The sequence below is a fragment of the Parathielavia appendiculata genome (assembly GCF_033297405.1).
Source record: "Parathielavia appendiculata strain CBS 731.68 unplaced genomic scaffold N657scaffold_1, whole genome shotgun sequence".
Lineage (NCBI taxonomy): Eukaryota > Fungi > Ascomycota > Sordariomycetes > Sordariales > Chaetomiaceae > Parathielavia > Parathielavia appendiculata.
The window spans coordinates 2,600,802-2,620,980 of record NW_026944220.1 but is presented as its reverse complement, the minus strand read 5'-3'; the positions used below and the strand labels follow the sequence as shown (position 1 = coordinate 2,620,980).

Below are 20,179 nucleotides of genomic sequence, written 5' to 3'. Positions count from 1 at the left end.
GACATACTTGCCCGGTGCTCTGCAGGGCTGCTGTGGCCTTGGTTGAATTAGAGTGAGTGTACTTGAAATCTCCATTCCGGATCGCCGAAAGCCCTCGTCTTCATCCGTCCAGCCAGCATCAAGTTTGTCGAGACAACCATCAGCAAACTAACAAAGATGCAGAACAACGACGACGACAAGCGCCAAGGGCTCGCCAGGCCCCCTCCCGGAGATCAAAGCGGAAGGGACGACCGGACCGAGGGCAGCGAGGCTGCCTCGACTCGCCGCCGAGTCAGCGGGCGTGAGGGCCGCGCGCAGTTAGCCCGCTCCCAATCATCCGCCCTCCCGCCCCCCTCCGCCTCCTCCTGCCCACTCAAGGCCTACCGAGTCGTCTCTGCTGCGCCCGGAGCAGCGGCAGTTCATCCTCCGCTGGCTGAGCCACATCGCGCCCCCACAGCAGTGGTATGTCTCGGCTTGTTGCGATCTCATCAAGACACCAACACGACGCAATCCTTCTATCCCCAACCAATCACTGGATAATTGCCTGGTGCACAGGACTTGCAGAAGATTTAACCCTTCACTGCAGAGTTGTTTTGATTCACTCTTTCAAGTTGATCTGAGCTAACTGAAACGCAGCGAGCCGGCTGTACCTGAGGAGTCCATTGAGACGGAAGCCCCAGACACCGAGGACCGGGAGCTTGCGGCCCAAGATCCCCACGTTCAACAGAATCTGGAGCGCCAGGTTCGGAACCTTCAGATAAGAACCCAGCTGCTTCTCCAACAGGGTGCCTCCTCGCCAGAGCCCCGCCCCTTGAGCCCCAGTCACACAAAATCCGACAACTTGCCGGCTGCTGAGCTTGCCAGGCTAGGCAGAGTGCACGACGACTCTAAACAACCTCTACCTTGATTCCTCAATTAGCCCGGTCCCAAAGATTGGACCGCGCCGTTCGCCATGGCCAGCAACAGCCTGCAAGTCCGGAATCCGGACTTTCTTAGCACCAAACAGAAGGCGATCGAGGATGCGAAAAAGATGCAGGCAATTGTTGAAGAAGACTGCAACAGAGCAGGAAAGGATGTGCCCCCGTATCAGTTACAGGAACTAATCGGGAAAGGGAATTATGGCCGGGTCTACAAAGCTACTGACCTCAAGACGAAAGCGCTCGTCGCTGTCAAAATCATCAACATTGAGGAAGGCGACACTCTAAACCCAAAGCTCGCCGACACGTACAGCGAATTCATGAAAGAAGTTTCCGCCCTCAAGCTTCTCAGCGACACGGGAGCCAAGAACATCAATCTCACCCTCGATGTGCTCCCGGTCGGCCAGGCCATGTGGATGGTCACCGAGTACTGTGCCGGTGGAAGTGTTGCGACCCTCATGAAGCCCACAGCGCCGGGCGGGTTGCAGGAGAAATGGATCATACCCATCGTACGAGAAGTGGCAGAGGCCATTTACTGGGTTCACAAGGAGGGCATCATTCATCGAGACATCAAGTGCGCCAACGTCTTGGTCACCGAAGCAGGCGGTGTCCAGCTCTGCGATTTCGGCGTGGCCGGCATCATCGAGTCCAAACTCGACAAGCGCACCACCTTCATTGGGACGCTCAACTGGATGGCGCCAGAGCTCTTCGACCCCGTCCCTTCGTACAGCACGCCAGTCGACATTTGGGCCTTTGGCTGCTTGGTCTACGAGCTTGCCTCGGGTCTTCCCCCAATGGCAGGCTTGAACATACAGCAGCTGGGTCAATACATCAAAAACCACGCCCCACGGCTCGAAGGTGACTATTCGGATCAGATCAAGGACCTGGTGGCCTTCTGCCTCGTCGAAGATCCGGCCAAGCGGCCGACCATCCAAGAAATCCAGCAGCACCCATACATTTTCAAAACCAGCGATGCGTACCCAACCGCTTCGCTCGCTAATCTTGTCAAGGCATACAAGCTCTGGGAGGGACAAGGAGGCATCAGAAAGTCGCTCTTCGCTCCCATCGGCGTGCAAGGGCCATCAGACTGTGCATCCTCGGACCTTCCAAGCGACGAATGGAACTTCAGCACCACCGTCGACTTTGACCGGCAGGTCATGAACACGGATGCCCAGGCCGTCTTCGACGTATACGGATCCAATGTTGAGTTTGAGATCAACGAACAAACTTCGCGCCCGTCGAAGCCCAAGCAGCGCCGGCGAGCCCCTCCACAGCTCCAACCTGTCAAGGCGCCTCTCGAAAAAGTGTTTGACCCCAACACCATTTCCAACTACGAGGAGAATTCGCGTGCGTACTACGGCAGAGCGCCCCCTCCTCCCATGACGACCACCTCAGATCTTCCTCTCCGAGACGACTCGCTGCACTCGACCCTCCGAGAGTCACTTATTGACCTTGACGCATCCCTTCACGACGGCGGCGATCTATCCCAGTTCGTCGACATGGCAACCATCCGAGCCGGCATGCGTGTGCCGAGCGACTCGGAGCCCGACAACGTTGCCGACTACAACAAGCCGCCGCTGAGCGATCCTGCAGACTTGAACCCCAACCGCCGGACCCAAGACTGGAAGTTCCCGGCCATGGCTCCACCGGCGTCAGCCAATCCCGAAATGTCTCGGTTTCCGTTCCACGAAGAGCGGTCCGAGAAATCACGGCCACCTGTGATCCACCACGCCTCGGATTCTGGAGCCTTTCTCGCAGAGCCATACGATCTCATGCCGCCCCAGTCGCAGGATAACCGTGCGTCGGTCAGCAGCTTGATTGATCTAGATGAGGGCCTGGTCATGCCGGAGCTGACCCGCCCGTCCACCGCCAATTCAGATGTCGGCTCGGTGACTGGCTCAGACATTGGCGGCGCCAACCCTTTCGACCTGGAGCGTCACGCGTCGCTCTACATCTCAACTCAAATCGGGATCCGCGAGCCATCCATCTACGTCTCGGACGACAGCGACCTTGCCCACCTGGCCAAGGCTGCCACCGACGACACACAATATCCGGCCCGCGACTTTACCGCCGCGAACGGCGCAACCGGCGCACAATCCACGTCCCACTCGCGGTCAACCAGCTACGACGACAGCTACTCGGTCAACGAGTATGACTCCGAGTACCTCACCATGGGCGTGTCGACGCCGATGAGCAACACGGACCGGCGCAGCCGGGCGCGGACCCGGGGCCGGTCGCAGTCGGGCGCGAGCGTCAGCAGCAGTACTGCGCAGCTGCGGCATCCCAGGATCGAGGCGATGAACGGCTTGATGGGCGTCGTTGACAGCGCGGACACGGGCCTGGGGGGAGTACCGGCGCCGCCGTCGGCTAGGGTCATGCTGGGAATGGCTGGCCGGGAACAGGTGCGCGACGAGGTGATGCGCTTGCTGGCGAGTTTCTCGGAGCAGCTGGGGGCCACGAATGCTTATGTCTCGGCGCTGCCAGTGAGGACGGGCCGGAGGGGCAGCGAGGCTTATGCTGCGTGAGGGATATGAATGGTTGAGAGTAGAAGTTATTTGCATGCGAAGGGCGTTTCTCGCGGCGCGGCTGTATCAGGCTTTGTTTTGGCGAATCTCCGGCGTTTCCTGATTGTTCAGTAGACACAACATAGGTAGCTAGCATGGGCGTTGGGAGGAGATGGAACGGAAAATTTCAATGGCGACGAACTAGCAACCATTGTTTTGCAGGAATTCATCAGATACCCCTAATATTCGAATGAGAGTAGTTTTGTGTTGCGTGGGCTGTCGTGATAGCAATTGGAGCAGTTGAGGGTTGGGTGGGTGTCAGAGAGTGTGCAAAGCGAAATGCTGCTTGAAAATTTCTCCGTGACCCAACATATCAAATACATGCTCTAACAAGACACCTGCAGGAAACAGAACAAAGCCACCAAACTTTCACTTCACTCAGTTCACATACCGCTTTCTTCACCAGTCAAGTTGGCGAACATTCGCTTTGTCCATTTCTCTGCACGTTGGCCAGCTGCATTTGAAAATCACCAATTAATCCATCTTCGGCTCACAACTGCATCACTTACACATCCTCGGCTCACCTATACCACCACCACCACCACCACCATGAAGACGCGAATTCTCAAAGTGCCGCTTGCCGGAAAAGACGAATCCGTCTTGGGCCGGTGGGCAGCAACCATGCCCGACGGCAAACCAGACCTTACCAAATGGGACATCCCTTCATCCTCCGAAGACGCAGACCCGGTCCTGAGCCCCTTGCACGAGGCAGCGCAGCTCCTACGCACCACCTCGGTCCCCGTCGCCTTCCCAACCGAAACGGTCTACGGCCTCGGCGCCGACGCCACCCGCTCCGCCGCCGTGCGCGGCATTTACTCGGCCAAGGGCCGCCCCTCGGACAACCCGCTGATCGTCCACATCAGCGACCTGTCCATGCTCCGCCGCCTTCTATCATCATCGTCATCACCACCAGCCCATCACACTCTTCCGCAAGAACCGAGCCACGTCGTAGATGACGACGACCCAATCCCGGCAATCTACCACCCGCTCATAACCCGCTTCTGGCCGGGACCCCTAACAATCCTCCTGCCCCTCCCCTCCCCATCCCCCTTAGCCCCCGAGGTGACAGCTTCCCAACCGACCTTTGGCGCGCGCATGCCCGCCTCCGCGCTGGCGAGAACGCTGATCGCCCTGACGGGTGTCCCGCTCGCCGCGCCCTCGGCTAACGCGTCAACCCGCCCTAGCCCGACCGCGGCGTCTCACGTACGAGATGATCTGGACGGCAAGATCGAGCTTGTTCTCGACGGAGGGAATTGTGCGGTGGGCGTGGAGAGCACGGTCGTGGATGGGTTGTGTGATCCGCCCGTGGTCCTGCGGCCGGGCGGGGTAGGGATTGAAGAGTTGAGGGGGTGTGCGGGGTGGGAGGGTGTGGTTAAGGGGTATAGGGATGGGAAGGAAGGGGGGATGGGGGAGGGGGAAGTGCCTAGGGCGCCGGGAATGAAGTATAAGCATTACAGTCCCAGGGCGAGGGTGGTTTTGTTTGAGGCCGGGCCGGGGGCTGCTGATGGGGTGGGGATGACAGTGGCTGAGCGGTTGGGAGATGGAAAGACGGTGGGGCTTATCAGGACTGGGGGATGGAGTTTTGCGGGGGGTTTGGGGTTCCCGAGCATAGGGAAGCCTGTGCGCGTGGATGGGGAAGGGGAGGAAACTGGCTTTGCTGTTATTGAGAGCGAGTTCTTGGGGGAGGTTAGAACGACGGAAAGGGGGCGGTTGTTAGATGTTGATTTGGGCGGGGACGTGAAGGGCGTGGCTCACGGCTTGTTTGCCGCGCTCAGGGAGTTGGATAGGCTCGGGGCCGACGTCATTTTCGTGGAAGGGGTTAGCGACGGGGACGATATCGCGGCCGCGGTCATGAACAGGCTTAGGAAGGCGGCTTCAGAAATTAGAACGTAGATAGACGCAATGCATTAGACGTCTCCCAGGAGACATGTATTCATGTGACCAGTTCCGCTACCAGATGATGCGTGAAACTACCAACCTTTTCACAACCAAACCAGGATCTAACCTCAAACCATAAACTCTCCCATTGCCTACAACCCCTGTCTCAACCAGTCCGTCAGCTTCGCCTTGCCTAGTTGCGCCAGGTTGTTGACGCCCTGCTCGCTGAACGGATCGATCCGGCTGAGGTTGACGTCCTGTGACGGCGCCTTGCTGCACCGCTGCACAATAATGGTCGGGTCCGTCTCGAGCACGACACCGTCGTCGCAGATTTCGTCGACGGCCAGGGACACCAGGTCGTAGTTCTCGATGATGGTCCGCTTGTCAACCGACTGCTTGAACAGCAAGTGCAAGCTGTCGCGCAGGGCCAACAGCACGTTGTACAGCATAATCTCGTTATCCTCGAGGCTGCCGACCACGTACAGCGCCACGTCCGACTCCATCTTGTACAGCACGATCCTGTTGTCAAAGAGCAGGATGTCGCCCGTCTGCTTGGCCGTCTTTTGGAGCAGCGCCTTCTCGAAACGGGTCTGGGAGGTCTTGTCGGGGTACGGGTTCTGGGAGGTGCTGGCAGGGGCTGCGAGAGTCAACGATGAGTCTTCGCTCGGGACGTCCAACTGGTGAGGGAAGGCCATACCAGCTCCGCCTGGGGCTGCCGCCTGGTGTGGCGGGGTGTAGTACTTTGTGAATATCCGCGACCCGTCCTCGCTCGAGAGGATTACTGGTCGATGTCAGCTCTAATGGGTTCGCCGGCTAACTGGAGCTGTCGTCGCAAAGTGCGGCTTGGTGGTGGCCCTTTGAGCTGGACATACAGATAGCGTTGACGCTATACAGCGACATTCCTGGCGACATCGTGGCGGCGTTTCTTTTATTTTAGCTTTCCACCTTGTCCAAGATATTCGCGAACTCGGTCGCCGTCTCGGTTGGCGCAGTCTCGGCCGGGTATCGTGGTTCGCTTTGCTATGGTTGTCTGGCTGGTTAGTGCTCTGCAGCGCTGGAGTTTGTGGGGTGTCGCTGTTATGTGGCTTGACCTTAAGCGCCCCACATTTACCGGTACGTATTTACAGGGGTTTTAATGGGCTGTGACCCCGACGGCGCGTAAAGTGGGTGTAAACGCGATCTTTCGCGTCCTCCCTTTTTTCCCTGTCTGGCATTGCCCTGAAAGTCCCATCTCCTACTTCCTCGTTTCCCGTCATCAACACTAGCACCAGCCTCCCCCCGCGTTCCCAACATCAAACACCTCGAACCCTGCGCAGTTCAGAGAGAGCAGTAGAACATGTCGTCGCCGGCAAACCGATCAACACGCAGTTCTGCGACGCCTGGTCGGGCGACGCGCAGCTCCCAGCAACGGAGCAGCCCCGCGCCCGGCCCGTCCAACGCTGCAGAGAAGACACCCCGTCAGACAAGATCTTCGCAGCTGGCTTCCAGCCCTCTCTTCTACCAGTCTTCGTCGCCCGCTCCTGGCGCCAACAGGGCCTCCTCCCCCCTGCGCCAGATGAGCAACAGTCAGAGCACCCACCGGGCTGCCCCTAGCTCGCCCTTGCGCCAGCAGACAGAGACCCAGAGTGCCGGTGACCGGACACCCCGTGCACGCGGCGCACTCATTGGAGGTGAAACTCTTTCCCGGCCCTGTAGAATGGCAGGTTTACTAATTTTGCAGATTCGTCACCGATCCGATACGATCCCAGCTCCAGCCCCGGCCACCAGCTCACCCAGCAGTCGGACCTGCACAGCGACAGCAGCGCACTCTTTGTCAGCTCGCAGCGGGCTACCAACTTGAGGTCCTATCGAGGAGATATCAACTCTGATGTCATCCGGACACCCCGTATGCCCCGCCGCATCATCTTGGACGATGCTGGCCGAGTCGTCCGGGACGGCTCCGCCCTCGGCTCGGATGCCGCATCCTTTGCGAACAACAACCCCCATACCTCGGAGGCAGACGCTCTCGGTGGCCCGAGCCAAAGCCTCGTCTGGGGTACCACGGTTTCGCTGGAGGACTCGTTCGCCTCTTTCCGGGACTTCCTAAAGAACTTCACCAAGAAATACCGCATGTGGGCCGATGGTGCCACCGAAGCCGAGACCAGCGGGATTCCCGAGGCCAACTCAAAGCCCTACTGGGAGGCCATGGAGACTATGCTGCTACTCGGCACGAACAAGCTGTACCTGGACCTCCGCGACCTCAAGGCCTACCCGCGCACCGTCAAGCTGTGGCACCAGGCGCAGGCATACCCGACCGAAATCATCCCGGTCATGGATCAATGCGTTCACGACTGCATGACCGAGCTCGCGCAAGCCGAGATGGCAAGCCAGAGGGCAGCCGTCCACAACACCTCTGGACCCAGCGCGCCGCAGGCCTCCCAGAGCTCGGAGCTTGCTTTTCCCAGCTCAGACCGGGCAGAAGAGCCGTCCACTCCCCGGCCTGCCCCGCGAGAGCAATTGACGCTAGAGGACCAAGTCGCCAAGCAGCGGTACTTGGTTCGCCCGTGGGGCCTCGACCACACGATCAATCTGCGGGACCTCAACCCGTCTGACATGGACAAGCTCATCTCCATCAAGGGCCTCGTCATCCGGGCGACCCCAGTCATCCCTGACATGAAGACGGCCTTTTTCAAATGCAGCGTCTGCGGACATTCCGTCACGGTCGACCTGGATCGCGGCAAGATCCGCGAGCCTACGGAATGCCCCCGCGCCCGCTGCAAGCAAAAGAACTCGATGCAGATCATCCACAACCGCTGCGAGTTTGAAGACAAGCAGGTCATCAAGCTGCAGGAGACCCCAGATGCCGTCCCGCCTGGCCAGACGCCCCACTCGGTGTCTGTCTGCGTTTACAACGAGCTGGTCGATTTCTGCAAGGCTGGCGACCGGGTCGAGCTCACTGGCGTCTACAAGGTGACGCCAGTGCGTGTGAACCCACGGATGAGGACAGTCAAGAGCGTGCACAAGACCTACGTCGACGTTGTTCACGTGCAAAAGGTGGACAGGAAGAGGATGGGCGCAGACCCCTCTACGCTCGACCTTGCGGAGGAAGAGGAGGCGCACGTCAGTGGCCAGACCCTCGACGAAATCAAGAAGGTCACCCCGGCTGAGGAGGAGAAGATCAAGGCGACAGCGGCTCGAGAGGACATCTACGAGCTTCTCGCGCGGTCGCTCGCTCCTTCAATCTACGAGATGGACGATGTCAAAAAGGGTATTCTCCTGCAGCTCTTTGGTGGCACCAATAAGACCTTTGAGAAGGGGGCCAGCCCCAAGTACCGCGGAGACATCAATGTGCTGCTCTGCGGTGACCCGTCTACATCGAAGTCGCAGCTCCTGTCGTACGTACATAGGATTGCCCCGCGGGGCGTCTACACCAGCGGCAAGGGCTCTTCGGCTGTTGGTCTGACCGCCTACGTGACTCGCGACCCCGAGACGCGGCAACTGGTTCTCGAGTCGGGTGCGCTCGTCTTGTCCGACGGCGGCGTGTGCTGCATCGATGAGTTTGACAAGATGAACGAGTCGACACGGTCGGTCCTCCACGAAGTGATGGAGCAGCAGACCGTGTCGGTGGCTAAGGCGGGCATCATCACGACGCTCAACGCCAGAACAAGCATTCTGGCGTCTGCTAACCCAATCGGCAGTCGGTACAACCCGGACCTGTCGGTGCCGCAGAACATCGACCTCCCGCCTACCCTGCTGTCCCGTTTCGATCTGGTCTACCTCATCCTCGATCGGGTTGACGAGAGGACAGATCAGCGTCTGGCCCGCCATCTGCTGTCCATGTACCTTGAAGACAAGCCCGAGACAGCCCAAACCGGCAACGACATTTTGGTAAGCAAACCCCACATCCGCACTTCTCAACCACACCCAACACTCACGCGCACTACCAGCCCATTGAGTTCCTGACCTCCTACATCTCGTACGCCCGCGCCAACATCCACCCGAAAATCAGCCCCGAAGCAGGCCGCGAGCTCGTCGACTCGTACGTCGAGATGCGCAAGCTGGGCCAGGACGTGCGCGCCGCCGAGAAGCGCATTACGGCCACGACGCGGCAGCTCGAGTCTATGATCCGCCTGGCCGAGGCGCACGCCAAGATGCGCCTTTCGAAGACGGTCACGCGCGACGACGTCCAGGAGGCCGTGCGGCTGATCAAGTCGGCGCTCAAGACGGCCGCGACCGACGCCCAGGGCCGCATCGACATGAGCTTGTTGACCGAGGGGACGAGCGCCGCGGAGAGGAAGCGCAAGGCGGATATGAAGGATGCAGTTTTGCGGTTGCTGGACGAGTTGACCGCGGGCGGGCAGGCGGTGAGGTTCTCTGAGGTGGCGAGGAAACTCGCGGAGGGGGCGGGAGTGCCGGTTGAGCCGAGCGAGTTTGCCGAGGTGATGAGGACGTTGGAGATGGAGGGCGCCGTGATGATTAGTGGAGAGGGCCCGAGGAGGAATGTTAGGAGGGTAACAGCCACTGTTTAAGCGTGTACTGGGACATATGTCATCGGGTCAGGCATGGTTAAGGTCGGTTTGTGTTTACAAGCAAGGGCGTCTCATTTACAGTGAATTGTCAAGCATAACCCCATTTGCTTCTGGTCGATGGTAACTACAAGTCTAGGTATAATGATGATGGTACCCGGTTCCCAAACGCCGACCTGCTCACCCTGATTCAATTACCGTTTTTAAATCCTGGCATTCACACCACCATCCGTCTCAGCAATGCTCCCCTTATCTACCTCCTGTTGCTTCACCTTCTCCTTTTGCTTCCCCTTCTCCTCGATTTTCGGCGCCACCGGCACGGTTCCCTTCACGGCGACGGTCTTATCATCGCCGACAAACACACCATCCAACCGCCACTCCCGCAGGTCGTCCTCAGCATCGTTCAGGATCTGCCTTGCCTGTGAGGCATGCGCATACGGCGGGCGCACGTCACCCGGCACCACGGGCGTGTCATCCAGCAGCTGTAGGAGCCGCAGCCCGTGCCGCGCCAGGATGGCCTGCTTCTCGGCGCGCTCAATGGTGGCGAGGAACTCGGCTGTGTACGCCTCCTTCAGCTTCTGCCGGGTCTGTTCCTCGTCAGTCACCCCCAAACCCAGCATCAACCAACAAGAGGCGGCTATGATCCCAAACGAAAATGAAAGAAGCAGACACGGGAAGAAAGACGTACCACATTCCCCAACTGCGCCTCCGCAACCAACCCCTCCGCCTCGGCCCTCACCAACTCCTGCTCCAGCGTAACCAGCCTCGTGCTCTGCGGCTCCCTCCCTTTCACCTTGACAATCTCCCCGGCAATCCTGGCTTTGCCCTCCCGGCTCGGCTGCACGCTCCGCTCCGTGTTGCGAATCACTTTCAGGACCGCCCTGCTCTCCTCAAGCCGCTGCGCGTACGCTTCCTCTTGCTCGCCCAGCTCCGACAGCAGCACGCCGAGCTTGTCGCTTATGTCGGAGATGGCCCCGTCGTCACCGTCGTTGGTACTTGTGCTTGTACCACCACCACCTAGAGAAGGAGCGGGCGGGTGTGTCGTCTCGCCCCATTCCGAGAGCTGTGTCGCGATGGAGAGGCGCTCGCGCGCGGCCGTCGAGTGGGCGGCGATGAGCGTGTTGGTGGACTTGATGAGGCGGTGGAGACGCTTGGCGAGGGTTGGTTGGTGGGTGGTTGAGGAGGAATGCGGCATCCTATCGCGGAGGGAGGTGAGGGAGAAGCGGTAGCGGTGGTGGGAGTTGGTGCTGGAGGTGGTGTTCGTGGATGCGGTGGTGCCGTTGGAGGAGCGGTTGGAGGAACGGAGGGATAAAGCACGGTTCCTGGCCGATGTGTTAAAGGGAGTTAGTATTGTTGCGTGTTAGTGTTTCGGGGGTGGGTAAGGCGGGAAGGAAGATCTAGGGTTCTGTTTGTGGGAGGGTTACCACTGGGCTGAGAGTGAGAAACGGTTGCCTTCGTTGCTTCTACGGGACATGGTGCTCTGGTGGTTGAAGAACGTTTGAATTAGATGAACTCTGAAGTTGGCTTACGTGGTGTTCATCTCGGAGTTTGTCACGGGCCAGGTTTTTCTGCGATGCTGATGGGAGTTGTTGGGCAGGCGCAAGCACCGGGTTGTATCGTTCCACTCCTTCCTGCTCTTGTCGTCTGGAAAGAGCTGGATATGCTGTGACACCAAGTCTGAGACAGATGCTTCTAGTGGTAGTAAGTTATCCTGAAAGCCTCTGCTTCCCAGCTCAAATGGGCCCTCTAATTGCTTATGCCTTTGAACTTGAAGCTTGTCGGGTCAACTTCATACACGCCAAATACGAGCTTCCAGATGTAAGATGGGCCACTGATTCAGCCAGGATGCTGTTGTATTTCTCAGGAGTGGAAGTGCACTATACTCAACCACAAAATCATCCTTCTCAATGTTGCCCCAATGAGGTGGGTTGCTTTCTGGGCCGAAGCTCTCATCGTCATGGGATGTGGTGTGCCATCTGCGGCTGTGACGTCATATCACTTCCGTCACCTTCACATGGAGAATTGAATGGCAAACAAACCTCAGCCATTGAAGCCGTCCCAAGCAACAACAATGTGGGTAAGCGGCTGCTGTGTACAACACAAGATATGCGTTATACTCAACCCAAAAATAAAGACCCGAAACTCATAGGTAATTCATAAACAATCCAGATGCTTTGCGATGCCCAGAACCAGATTCCCCATTCCGCCATCTATCCCGATACTATCCTTAAACTCCAGAACGTTCAGTCGCCGTCCACAAACATCCAGGCACCGCCTCCTAATGAATCTCTGCCCTTCGAACTCAGAAACCCCGTCTCATCGCCTGCTATAAGCAACCGGCGTGCTCGCCCTGTAGCTTGTCACACTCGCCCTCGGCCACGGCGAGTAGTGTCTGTGGCTCGAGTAGCTTGAGCGGGGCGAGTGATGGTGGGCGTGATGATGATAATGGCGAGGCCGTACCGGGATGACCTCCTCGTGGTAGTAGTATTTGTCTGTGGGCATTGTTCCGAAGCACATCTTGTTCGTTTTCCTGTGAGAGATGAGGTGCTGATGAGGGATAGATGGTAAGGCAGTGCGAGATCAAACCAGAGGGAACCTGAAGGTATTGTTTGAAATGATGCCCCGGCTGATGGGAGATCTCTCATTCTCCAGGATTTATGCTGACGTTACATGCTACTGCACCCGGACGATCCGGAGCCTCTGCCAGCGTTTCGAAGGACAAAAACAGGTCGTCTGCCCTGTTTTTCTAGTCTCGGCAGGTCTGACGCATGAGGGACGAATGGGGCCCTGAATATGCGAGTTCCTACCTTGACGATGTCTGGAAGGGCTGAATGTCTCCACATCTTGGCTTGTCTGGGTAAGAACCAAGAATGTTTTAAGGAAAAGCAAAGCTCGAAGATTCCCTAAGGTATGACCAAGGCCAACGACATGTTTCACCTCTGCATCAACCGAAATGCGATCAAAAAAAAGGACAAAATACTTTAGCTCAAATTCAGCTGAATGCATGCATCTGATCCGATCCAGGTTCGAACTGGAGACCTTCAGTGTGTTAGACTGACGTGATAACCAACTACACCATCGGACCCTTGTTTGTTGTAAGTATACTTGGGCTACTCCTATAAGAACAATTACTAGGGCCACCTGGAAGCAGAGCGACGATCGACCACATATTCCCCAAGCATGAAACCGACACGAAAAGCTCATAAACTAGACACTTACAACAAAAAAACATTCCATTTTATATTACCATTTTTCCCAAACCTCAGTCTATTTCCTCGTCGCAAACTTAAGCTCCAGATTGCCCACCACCCAGGCACCCACAAACACAGCCATGGCGCTGCCAAAAATCACCAGCGGCTTCCGCAGGCTCGCCATGAGCGGATAGTCATACGTGACGGTCAACTCGCGGCCCCTAAAGTCGTCTAGCAGATTCCGCGCCTTGATGACCAGGGCCGTCCGGCCCAGGGTGTCGAGGTAGGTTCTATGGATCTCAACGCCCGCTTCGATAATGGACTGAGTCGGTATCGTGGTGTGATATTTTACGTTCCTGAACAGAAGTCAGCCATATAAGTTGGTGAGGAAGTAAAGGGCACGTACTCAGCACCCTCGGGCAGAATCACCCGGACCTGAACCTGCTCGTACTCGACACCCTCCTGCTGCCTCGGGCCTTCCAGGAAGGGGACATTCAGGACAAACCCCCCAGTGGCCGTCTTCCTCAGAAAGTTCTTGGCATCCGAATTCCAACCGATGGTAAAGGGGTACTTCCACCCGCCAAACACGGGATACCGCGGCTTGATCTCCAGCAGGGCCTCGCGCTTGTTGCTCCGGAATCGGGACGTCGAGACGTTGCCAATGACGTCGGTGTAATAGGCGTCGGCGCTGCCCACCCGCAAGGGGAACTTCATCTCCTTGAGCGCAAAGGTGTTGGGCTGGTAGTACTGCGCCTGCTGCCACTTGACGCGGTTGAAGAGGGCCGACAGGTTGGCGCCGCGGTGGTGCAGCGTGTAGCGCTCCTCAAACGCGACATTGCCGCCCCAATGACTGACCTCGATATCGCGCTCTAGGCGGGACACGTGCGTCACCGGCTTGTTGAACTCGAACCGCACACTGACGGGCTGTGTGGCGCCCGCGGGCTTCTCGTCGAACGGGCCGTAAGTGAGCTTGGAGCCCTGCTTCTGCGGAAACTCCTTCACGTCGCCGCTCCCCGGGAGCTTGGTGTAGTCCGGGATGTTGCTTGTCGGGAACTTGACTTCGGTCTTTTGCTTGCTCGTCGTGTACGCGGAGGGGCAGTACGCCGAGAAGGAGAAGAATAGGTATTGCTGCTCCTCCTGCTTGATGGAGGCTGGGAGCGGCTTGTAAGCCTTGAGGAGGTAGTAGGTAATGCCGAGGGTCTGCGACGCGCCGGGCGCAAGGGGCTTGGGAAACCGGATGCGGAGGTACTGGATATCGCTGTAGCGGTCAGCCAGTTGAAGACGGACTCGTTCAAGGCCCATCGTACCTCTCCTGGTCAAACTCGACAGCCTCGGCGATGAATGGCCCAGCGCTGCTGTCCTTGCGGTCCTTCACTTCGACCCCTCCAAGGCGCGACATCTGGTCGGCCGTGAATGGCACAAAGTATTCATCCTGCGCGGTCTTGTCGATATTTTCTATCAAAACGTTGATGTTCTCTTTGACGTAGTTCTTCTCGACGGAGATCACATGGACGAGATTGGAGTTCTTGAAAACCTGTGGCGGCTTGAACGTGGCCGGGAGCGTGGTGCTTGTGGAGCTGCTCTTCCTTTCTGAGCTGGCTGCGGAACCGAGCGACAGCAGCGAGAGAAAGGTAGAGAAGACCGCTGACGTCTTCATATTGGGAAAGGGGACGGCCAAAGCCTCATGAACCTCTTGCGCCCACCAAAGAAAGCTTCTGGGGGTAGGAGAGGAGAAAGCGAGGGCTTCGCGAATGATGCACTGGACCTAGCTTCTGTTTTGGACAATCATCGTGGCCTTCTGACGACAGCTGCCGGCCAAAAGCTTACGTTGCTGAAACACCCCTGTTGGGTTGCGAAAGTGTGGGGCTATCGGAGAGGGAGGCTCATAATTGACCAATCCCTGCAACTGCCTAAATGCGATGCCCGGTATAAGTAAGGTGTGTTCCTGAACGTCCCTTCTCCTGTCAAGACTCGAACTCAAGAATGAAAAGGAAGGGGTGACTCTCAACGGAAACGCACAGCGGGGAGTACAAGGCAGAAATGATTTTGATCATGTGCCCTTACGTGTCGATGTAATACCAGAAAAATAGAAGAGAGACATTCATTCCCGTGCTTAAAGGGTGAACAAACCAAGCCATAACCTGACCTACCGGGCTCGCAGCGCACTCACGACACTCTGGTTCATTTGATGCGCCTCCTTGCAACTGCCACAAACTGCAAGGATTAGCTTTAACGTAGCTATTCCTCTTATTAAATCCGTTTGCCTAATGCTTTCCTGTTGAGCTACAATTTTAGCCATGCCCTGATTTGTTTGTGAGTGTGGCACATATCCGGTAGGTGTTACCGATTCCTGGAAATGAATAAAAAAAAACAAAGCCCATGGAAGTAAAAAAAGAATGAAGAAGGAGGAGAAAAAAATAGACCATGAGGATAAAAAGTAAGAAAAGAGAAAAGAGTAAGATATAGACAAGCAAGAATAGGAAGAGGAAAAGAAGAAAGGATATAAGGAAGTGAGCTTGAAAGTGAAAGAACAATGGTGGATTCAAGTTCCGTGCTAACAAACGAACCATGGTTGAATTGTATAATTTCCAGAGCTTGCTGCTGCTCGCCCAATTCTTCACAACCATCCACGATCTCAGGATTCACCAATATGTGCACTCTGGCCGGTTCTTCCTTGAAGAGCTCTGGGTCGGATTTCTCGGACGAGTCTTCGTTGCCTGATACCCCGTTCATGTGCGAGAATGGCATGACTTTACCTATCTAATTTGATGCTACGGTGGTGAAGCCACTGGGCCCTCCCGGGATGACCGTGGCGGAACGTAAGCGATTCATGGCCGAAGCGTGTCAGTTTATCCAGGCCAAATACGACAAGGGCGAAGCCTTCTTTCCAAGGAGGCCTTTCGGAACGCCGCCGAGCAGTTTGACCGCTGGGTAGCTAGCAGTGACTCTCATCAGGAGGTATCGCTCACGGCTCTCAATGGCACAGTTGTGGGTTTCTTCAACTACGTTGGAGATGAGGACACGACAGAATGGCCTGGCTATTACCTCAAGATGTAAATCCTTGCCTCACAGCTAAACTAGCCACCCAAACACATCCCTGGCAGCACAAATCCTTACCTTGAGTATTACAATCTGGACCAGCTCACGTCAGTTAAGAAGCGGTCATTGACAAGCCCTGAGCGCGCCTATCTCGCTATCGATGTTGTTCACCGCACCAAGATCCACGAGGTTGAAACCGACAAGGTAGTTGGTCCATGGGACATGCCAGACTACTCTGCGATCCGGGACGAGTTCCAGCAGCGGCGGCAATACTGGGGGAGAGCGCCGCATCCGCCAAGGTTCGGTCAGATATCAATTGAGTGGGGCCGCCCACTGCATCACAACATGGTTGCCTTTGCATGCTGCAGCATCACCTGGACTTGTGAAGAGACGTGCCTGCGAAACATATCTCAGCATGCGTTGCCCCTTGCAGTGCGGGACCTCGCTGAGAAGCGAAGGCGGAACACAAGGGAGCGGGTACAGTGAAGTGCTATGCGCAGGATCCCAAGTATGTGCCGCTTGACGAACAGGTATTGGGGCAGGCGGGCATCGCAGAGTATTGGATGATTGAGGGCGTGGCAGCACGTGGATGACGGGAGTGTGGTCATCCTCGTCTACCCTGGCATCCCGGTGATGGATGTGATTGCCGACATCGCGAGGCCGTTTGCCATGGTCACAAACTTGGACTGGTACCAGGAGTAACGGCGTGCCCCCGTGCAATGGCAGATGTCGACCGCAGTGCTGACTAGGGCTTAGGGAGAAGTTCCCACCCAGGGTGAAAACCATGCTCACCGAAGAGTATGTCAGGGATGGATCTTGGTGCGCATGAGTACTTCAAGGACGTGGTGATTTACCTCAAAAAAGGGGCAAGTAGCCAGGGTGAATAGTCAGGCCGCACGCCTGATGCCATTTCTGATCGCTAGCAAATGGCAACTGCAGAAGCATGAATTAGCCTTGGCTTTAGTGCTCAGAATGATAATCCTTACCTTAAGGTCCCTGTGAAGTCTTTGATCTCATGTACGGGCAAAGATGGCTACCAATGCCTGGTAGGTACCAAAAGCTCTGTATGTTGTTGTTTATGACTGACCCCCTGAATGGCACTCAGCCCCTTAGTGTTATCAGCGATTGGGTGCGGGGTAACGTCATTCGTAAGCTCCTGTCTCGGGCTTCAATCGGATTTGTTGTGGAGAATGCCTGTCCCTACTTGGTGCTTTCTAAATTCGACATCCTAGGGCGATGACATTGCGAAGAGTCTCAGTCAGCATCGCCGTGGGTGCTTAGGAGGAGAAGGACAGCGAGGGACATGAACGACTTCACAGCAATTTCCACAAACTAGACAACACGCAGCTCCAACAAAAAACAGACAACAATTCATCATAGCCAGCATGGTCGGCCTCAAACCGAAGCTGCCTCCCTCTACGAAGGGCACTGGTACGTACAACCTTGGTGGACTCGCCCTGAACACGACCCCTCCTTGCGGTGTTGAGGCCTGCGTTGGATGTTGCCTGCCGTTCATGGATGGGACTTAGACGGGAGTGCAGGCACCTCCTGCTTTTCACCTCCTGCTTTTCTGTCCTACCTTCTGCTCTGAAATAGAGCAAAGGACTCAACCACGTTTGCCCATTCCCGTCTTCTTCTTCCATGCCCCTGTTCCGCCCCGAGTTCGCGCGCCACCCGAGCTTGCAGAGACGACGAAGGACATCGGAATTGCGGCGGCCCTTCGAAGAATCCTTGGTATTGAAGCGCTCTGTGACATCACCGGCCGTCGCGGTGTTCGGAACTCAATCCGATCCTGTTCCCCACCCAACAGAGCCTTGGCGTTATCGTTCCCACGCTCGACCGATTGTTGTATTTCTTTTCCTCTCTCCCTACTTTGGCTGGGAGGTTGGAGTCTGGAACCTCAAAGCTGTCGGAATGGAAACACTTGGAAAGGCTCAGAGGACCCTGATCAACCCGGAACATTACCGTATCCGCACTCTCACGCAGAGACGCTACCATCGCCGTGACCGCAACCACCTGTCCAAGCACGACGGAAAGGCACGGTGTTCCCAAGGCCCCTTTTCCGACTAACCATGGCTGTAGGCTCGCTCTCCGATGCGCCCAAGGACCTTCTCAAGGAGATCAAGCATCTTGAGGAGCTGTTTACCATCGACACAGCCAAGCTTAAGGAGATTACCCACCACTTTGTGGATGAGCTTGCCAAGGGTGAGCTCATTTATTCAGCAACCAGACCTGTCGTCGGGTACTAACAGAATACAGGATTGAGTGTCGAAGGTGGCAGCATCGTATGTCACTGTCATATGTGCAAGCACAGAGCGCAGGACATTTGCTGACTCCAGCACAGCCCATGAACCCAACATGGGTCATGTCAAGACCGACCGGCCATGAGACTGGCAACTATCTGGCCCTGGACATGGGTGGCACCAACCTGCGCGTCTGCCAAGTCACTCTGACCGAGCAGAAATCCGAATTTGATATTATCCAATCGAAGTACCGCTTGCCGGAGGAGCTGAAGACGGGCGTTGCAGAGGAGCTCTGGGAGTACATCGCCGACTGCCTGCAGCAGTTTATCGAGACGCACCACGGCGATGTGACCAAGATGGACAAGTTCCCCCTTGGCTTTACATTTTCCTACCCGGCCACCCAGAACTACATTGACGAGGGCATCCTGCAGCGGTGGACCAAAGGATTCGACATTGCCGGTGTCGAGGGCCGCAACGTGGTGCCCATGTTTGAGGCTGCCCTTAAACAGCGGGTAGGCTCCAATCTATTTTTGGACGATACTTGAAAAAAAACTATACTGATCCGTCCCAGGGAGTTCCCATCAAGCTTACAGCTCTCATCAATGACACGACGGGCACGCTCATTGCCTCAGCATACACTGACCCTAAGATGATGATCGGTTGTATCTTTGGCACGGGCTGCAATGCCGCCTACATCGAGGATTGCGGGTCGATTCCCAAGCTTGCCCACCTGAACCTGCCTCCCGAAACCCCGATGGCCATCAACTGCGAGTGGGGTGCCTTCGACAATGAGGGCAAGGTCCTGCCGCGGACGCCGTATGACATCGCCATTGACAAGGACTCGCCGCGTCCTGGCCAGCAGGCATTTGAGAAGATGATTGCGGGCCTGTACCTGGGCGAGATCTTCCGCCTCGTCATGGTCGATATGCACCACAACCCTGAAGCACACATCTTTGCCGGCCAGGACATTTCCAAGCTCCGGAAGCCTTACTCTCTGGATTCGTCGTTCCTGTCAGCCATTGAGGAGTATGTCTCAGTTGTGCTGTCAAGTGTCCATTCGATACTGACGTGTGTAGGGACACCCTTGAGGATCTCTCTGAGACTCTTGACCTCTTCGAAACGAAGCTAAACATCAGCCCCAACCGGGCCGAGCTGGGCCTCATCCGCCGCACGGCCGAGCTCATTGGCACCCGTGCCGCGCGTCTGTCGGCGTGCGGTGTGGCCGCCATCAGCATCAAGAAGGGATACAAGTCGTGCCACGTGGGCGCCGACGGTTCCGTGTTCAACAAGTATCCGCATTTCAAGGCCCGCGGTGCCCAGGCACTCCGTGAGATCCTGGACTGGCCCGAGAAGACGAACCCCAAGGAGGAGGACCCGATCGAGATTCTGGCTGCCGAGGACGGCAGCGGCGTGGGCGCCGCGCTGATTGCTGCGCTGACTCTGCAGCGTGTCAAGGACGGCAACATGCACGGCATTCTGCACCCCGAAAACTTCAAGTAGTCGTTCACCAGCCGTCTTGAATTCCGAGCCAATAAGGTTCGGGTATTGGCATGATATGGGTCGCATTGGAGGGCATTGCTTGGAATACCGCTACAACGAAACTTGGTGTCGTCAAGAGGGCTCTGCAGCTACCAAGGCGGGTGGGTCGCTCAATGGACGAGGGCTTTGGGCACTAGCAGGCATCTCTGCCCGAGGGACACGCCATGGCTGACATTGTTGGCAGCTCTTGTAGCAGTCATCAGATGGCCCAACCTGATTGTAGGGTAAAAGAGCTATGCTAGCTGGCTGGCAATGCAATGCGATGCGGTTCACCCGTCTTCTCTCTGCCCGCGTGTCTCCCTGGGCACGGCCATTCTGTCTAGT

The 20,179-nt window shown here is 56.7% G+C and overlaps 7 protein-coding genes and 1 non-coding gene across 8 annotated transcripts; 4 read left to right on the top strand and 4 right to left on the bottom strand.

Annotated features, from left to right (window-relative positions):
- Window positions 1-156: 156 nt before the first annotated feature.
- On the top strand, window positions 157-4,412 carry N657DRAFT_652498 (uncharacterized protein; the record flags this gene model as incomplete). Its single annotated transcript, XM_062794301.1, has 7 exons — window positions 157-270; window positions 302-441; window positions 616-853; window positions 899-3,379; window positions 3,867-3,870; window positions 3,915-4,312; window positions 4,374-4,412. The coding sequence occupies 7 exons, from the start codon at window positions 157-159 to the stop codon at window positions 4,410-4,412; spliced, it is 3,414 nt and encodes a 1,137-aa protein (XP_062652716.1).
- Window positions 4,413-5,407: 995 nt separating this feature from the next.
- Window positions 5,408-6,250, bottom strand: N657DRAFT_608850 (snare-like protein; the record flags this gene model as incomplete). Its single annotated transcript, XM_062790282.1, has 3 exons — window positions 5,408-5,975; window positions 6,036-6,119; window positions 6,211-6,250. 3 exons carry the CDS (start codon window positions 6,248-6,250, stop codon window positions 5,491-5,493), a joined length of 609 nt encoding a protein of 202 aa, XP_062652715.1. The 3' UTR covers window positions 5,408-5,490.
- Window positions 6,251-6,518: 268 nt separating this feature from the next.
- On the top strand, window positions 6,519-10,004 carry N657DRAFT_586470 (MCM-domain-containing protein). The gene is made up of 3 exons (XM_062789802.1): window positions 6,519-7,008; window positions 7,059-9,205; window positions 9,265-10,004. Exons 1-3 carry the CDS (start codon window positions 6,675-6,677, stop codon window positions 9,844-9,846), a joined length of 3,063 nt encoding a protein of 1,020 aa, XP_062652714.1. The 5' UTR covers window positions 6,519-6,674; the 3' UTR covers window positions 9,847-10,004.
- On the bottom strand, window positions 9,948-11,744 carry N657DRAFT_639469 (uncharacterized protein). Its single transcript, XM_062791777.1, has 3 exons — window positions 11,373-11,744; window positions 10,532-11,165; window positions 9,948-10,430 (listed from the first exon to the last, which is right to left on the bottom strand). Exons 1-3 carry the CDS (start codon window positions 11,381-11,383, stop codon window positions 10,047-10,049), a joined length of 1,029 nt encoding a protein of 342 aa, XP_062652713.1. The 5' UTR covers window positions 11,384-11,744; the 3' UTR covers window positions 9,948-10,046.
- Window positions 11,745-12,854: 1,110 nt separating this feature from the next.
- N657DRAFT_t9 lies at window positions 12,855-12,928 on the bottom strand. The gene has a single exon. It is a non-coding gene; the product is annotated as a tRNA-Val (tRNA).
- A 182-nt stretch (window positions 12,929-13,110) lies between these two features.
- Window positions 13,111-14,691, bottom strand: N657DRAFT_629944 (Ribophorin I; the record flags this gene model as incomplete). Its single annotated transcript, XM_062790940.1, has 3 exons — window positions 13,111-13,390; window positions 13,441-14,292; window positions 14,342-14,691. 3 exons carry the CDS (start codon window positions 14,689-14,691, stop codon window positions 13,111-13,113), a joined length of 1,482 nt encoding a protein of 493 aa, XP_062652712.1.
- A 911-nt stretch (window positions 14,692-15,602) lies between these two features.
- Window positions 15,603-16,775, top strand: N657DRAFT_629943 (uncharacterized protein; the record flags this gene model as incomplete). The annotated part of the gene is made up of 6 exons (XM_062790939.1): window positions 15,603-15,722; window positions 15,820-15,853; window positions 15,892-16,087; window positions 16,139-16,372; window positions 16,488-16,581; window positions 16,656-16,775. The coding sequence occupies 6 exons, from the start codon at window positions 15,603-15,605 to the stop codon at window positions 16,773-16,775; spliced, it is 798 nt and encodes a 265-aa protein (XP_062652711.1).
- A 1,370-nt stretch (window positions 16,776-18,145) lies between these two features.
- Window positions 18,146-19,816, top strand: N657DRAFT_629942 (uncharacterized protein; the record flags this gene model as incomplete). Its single annotated transcript, XM_062790938.1, has 5 exons — window positions 18,146-18,278; window positions 18,333-18,358; window positions 18,418-18,828; window positions 18,888-19,342; window positions 19,393-19,816. The coding sequence occupies 5 exons, from the start codon at window positions 18,146-18,148 to the stop codon at window positions 19,814-19,816; spliced, it is 1,449 nt and encodes a 482-aa protein (XP_062652710.1).
- Window positions 19,817-20,179: the final 363 nt, after the last annotated feature.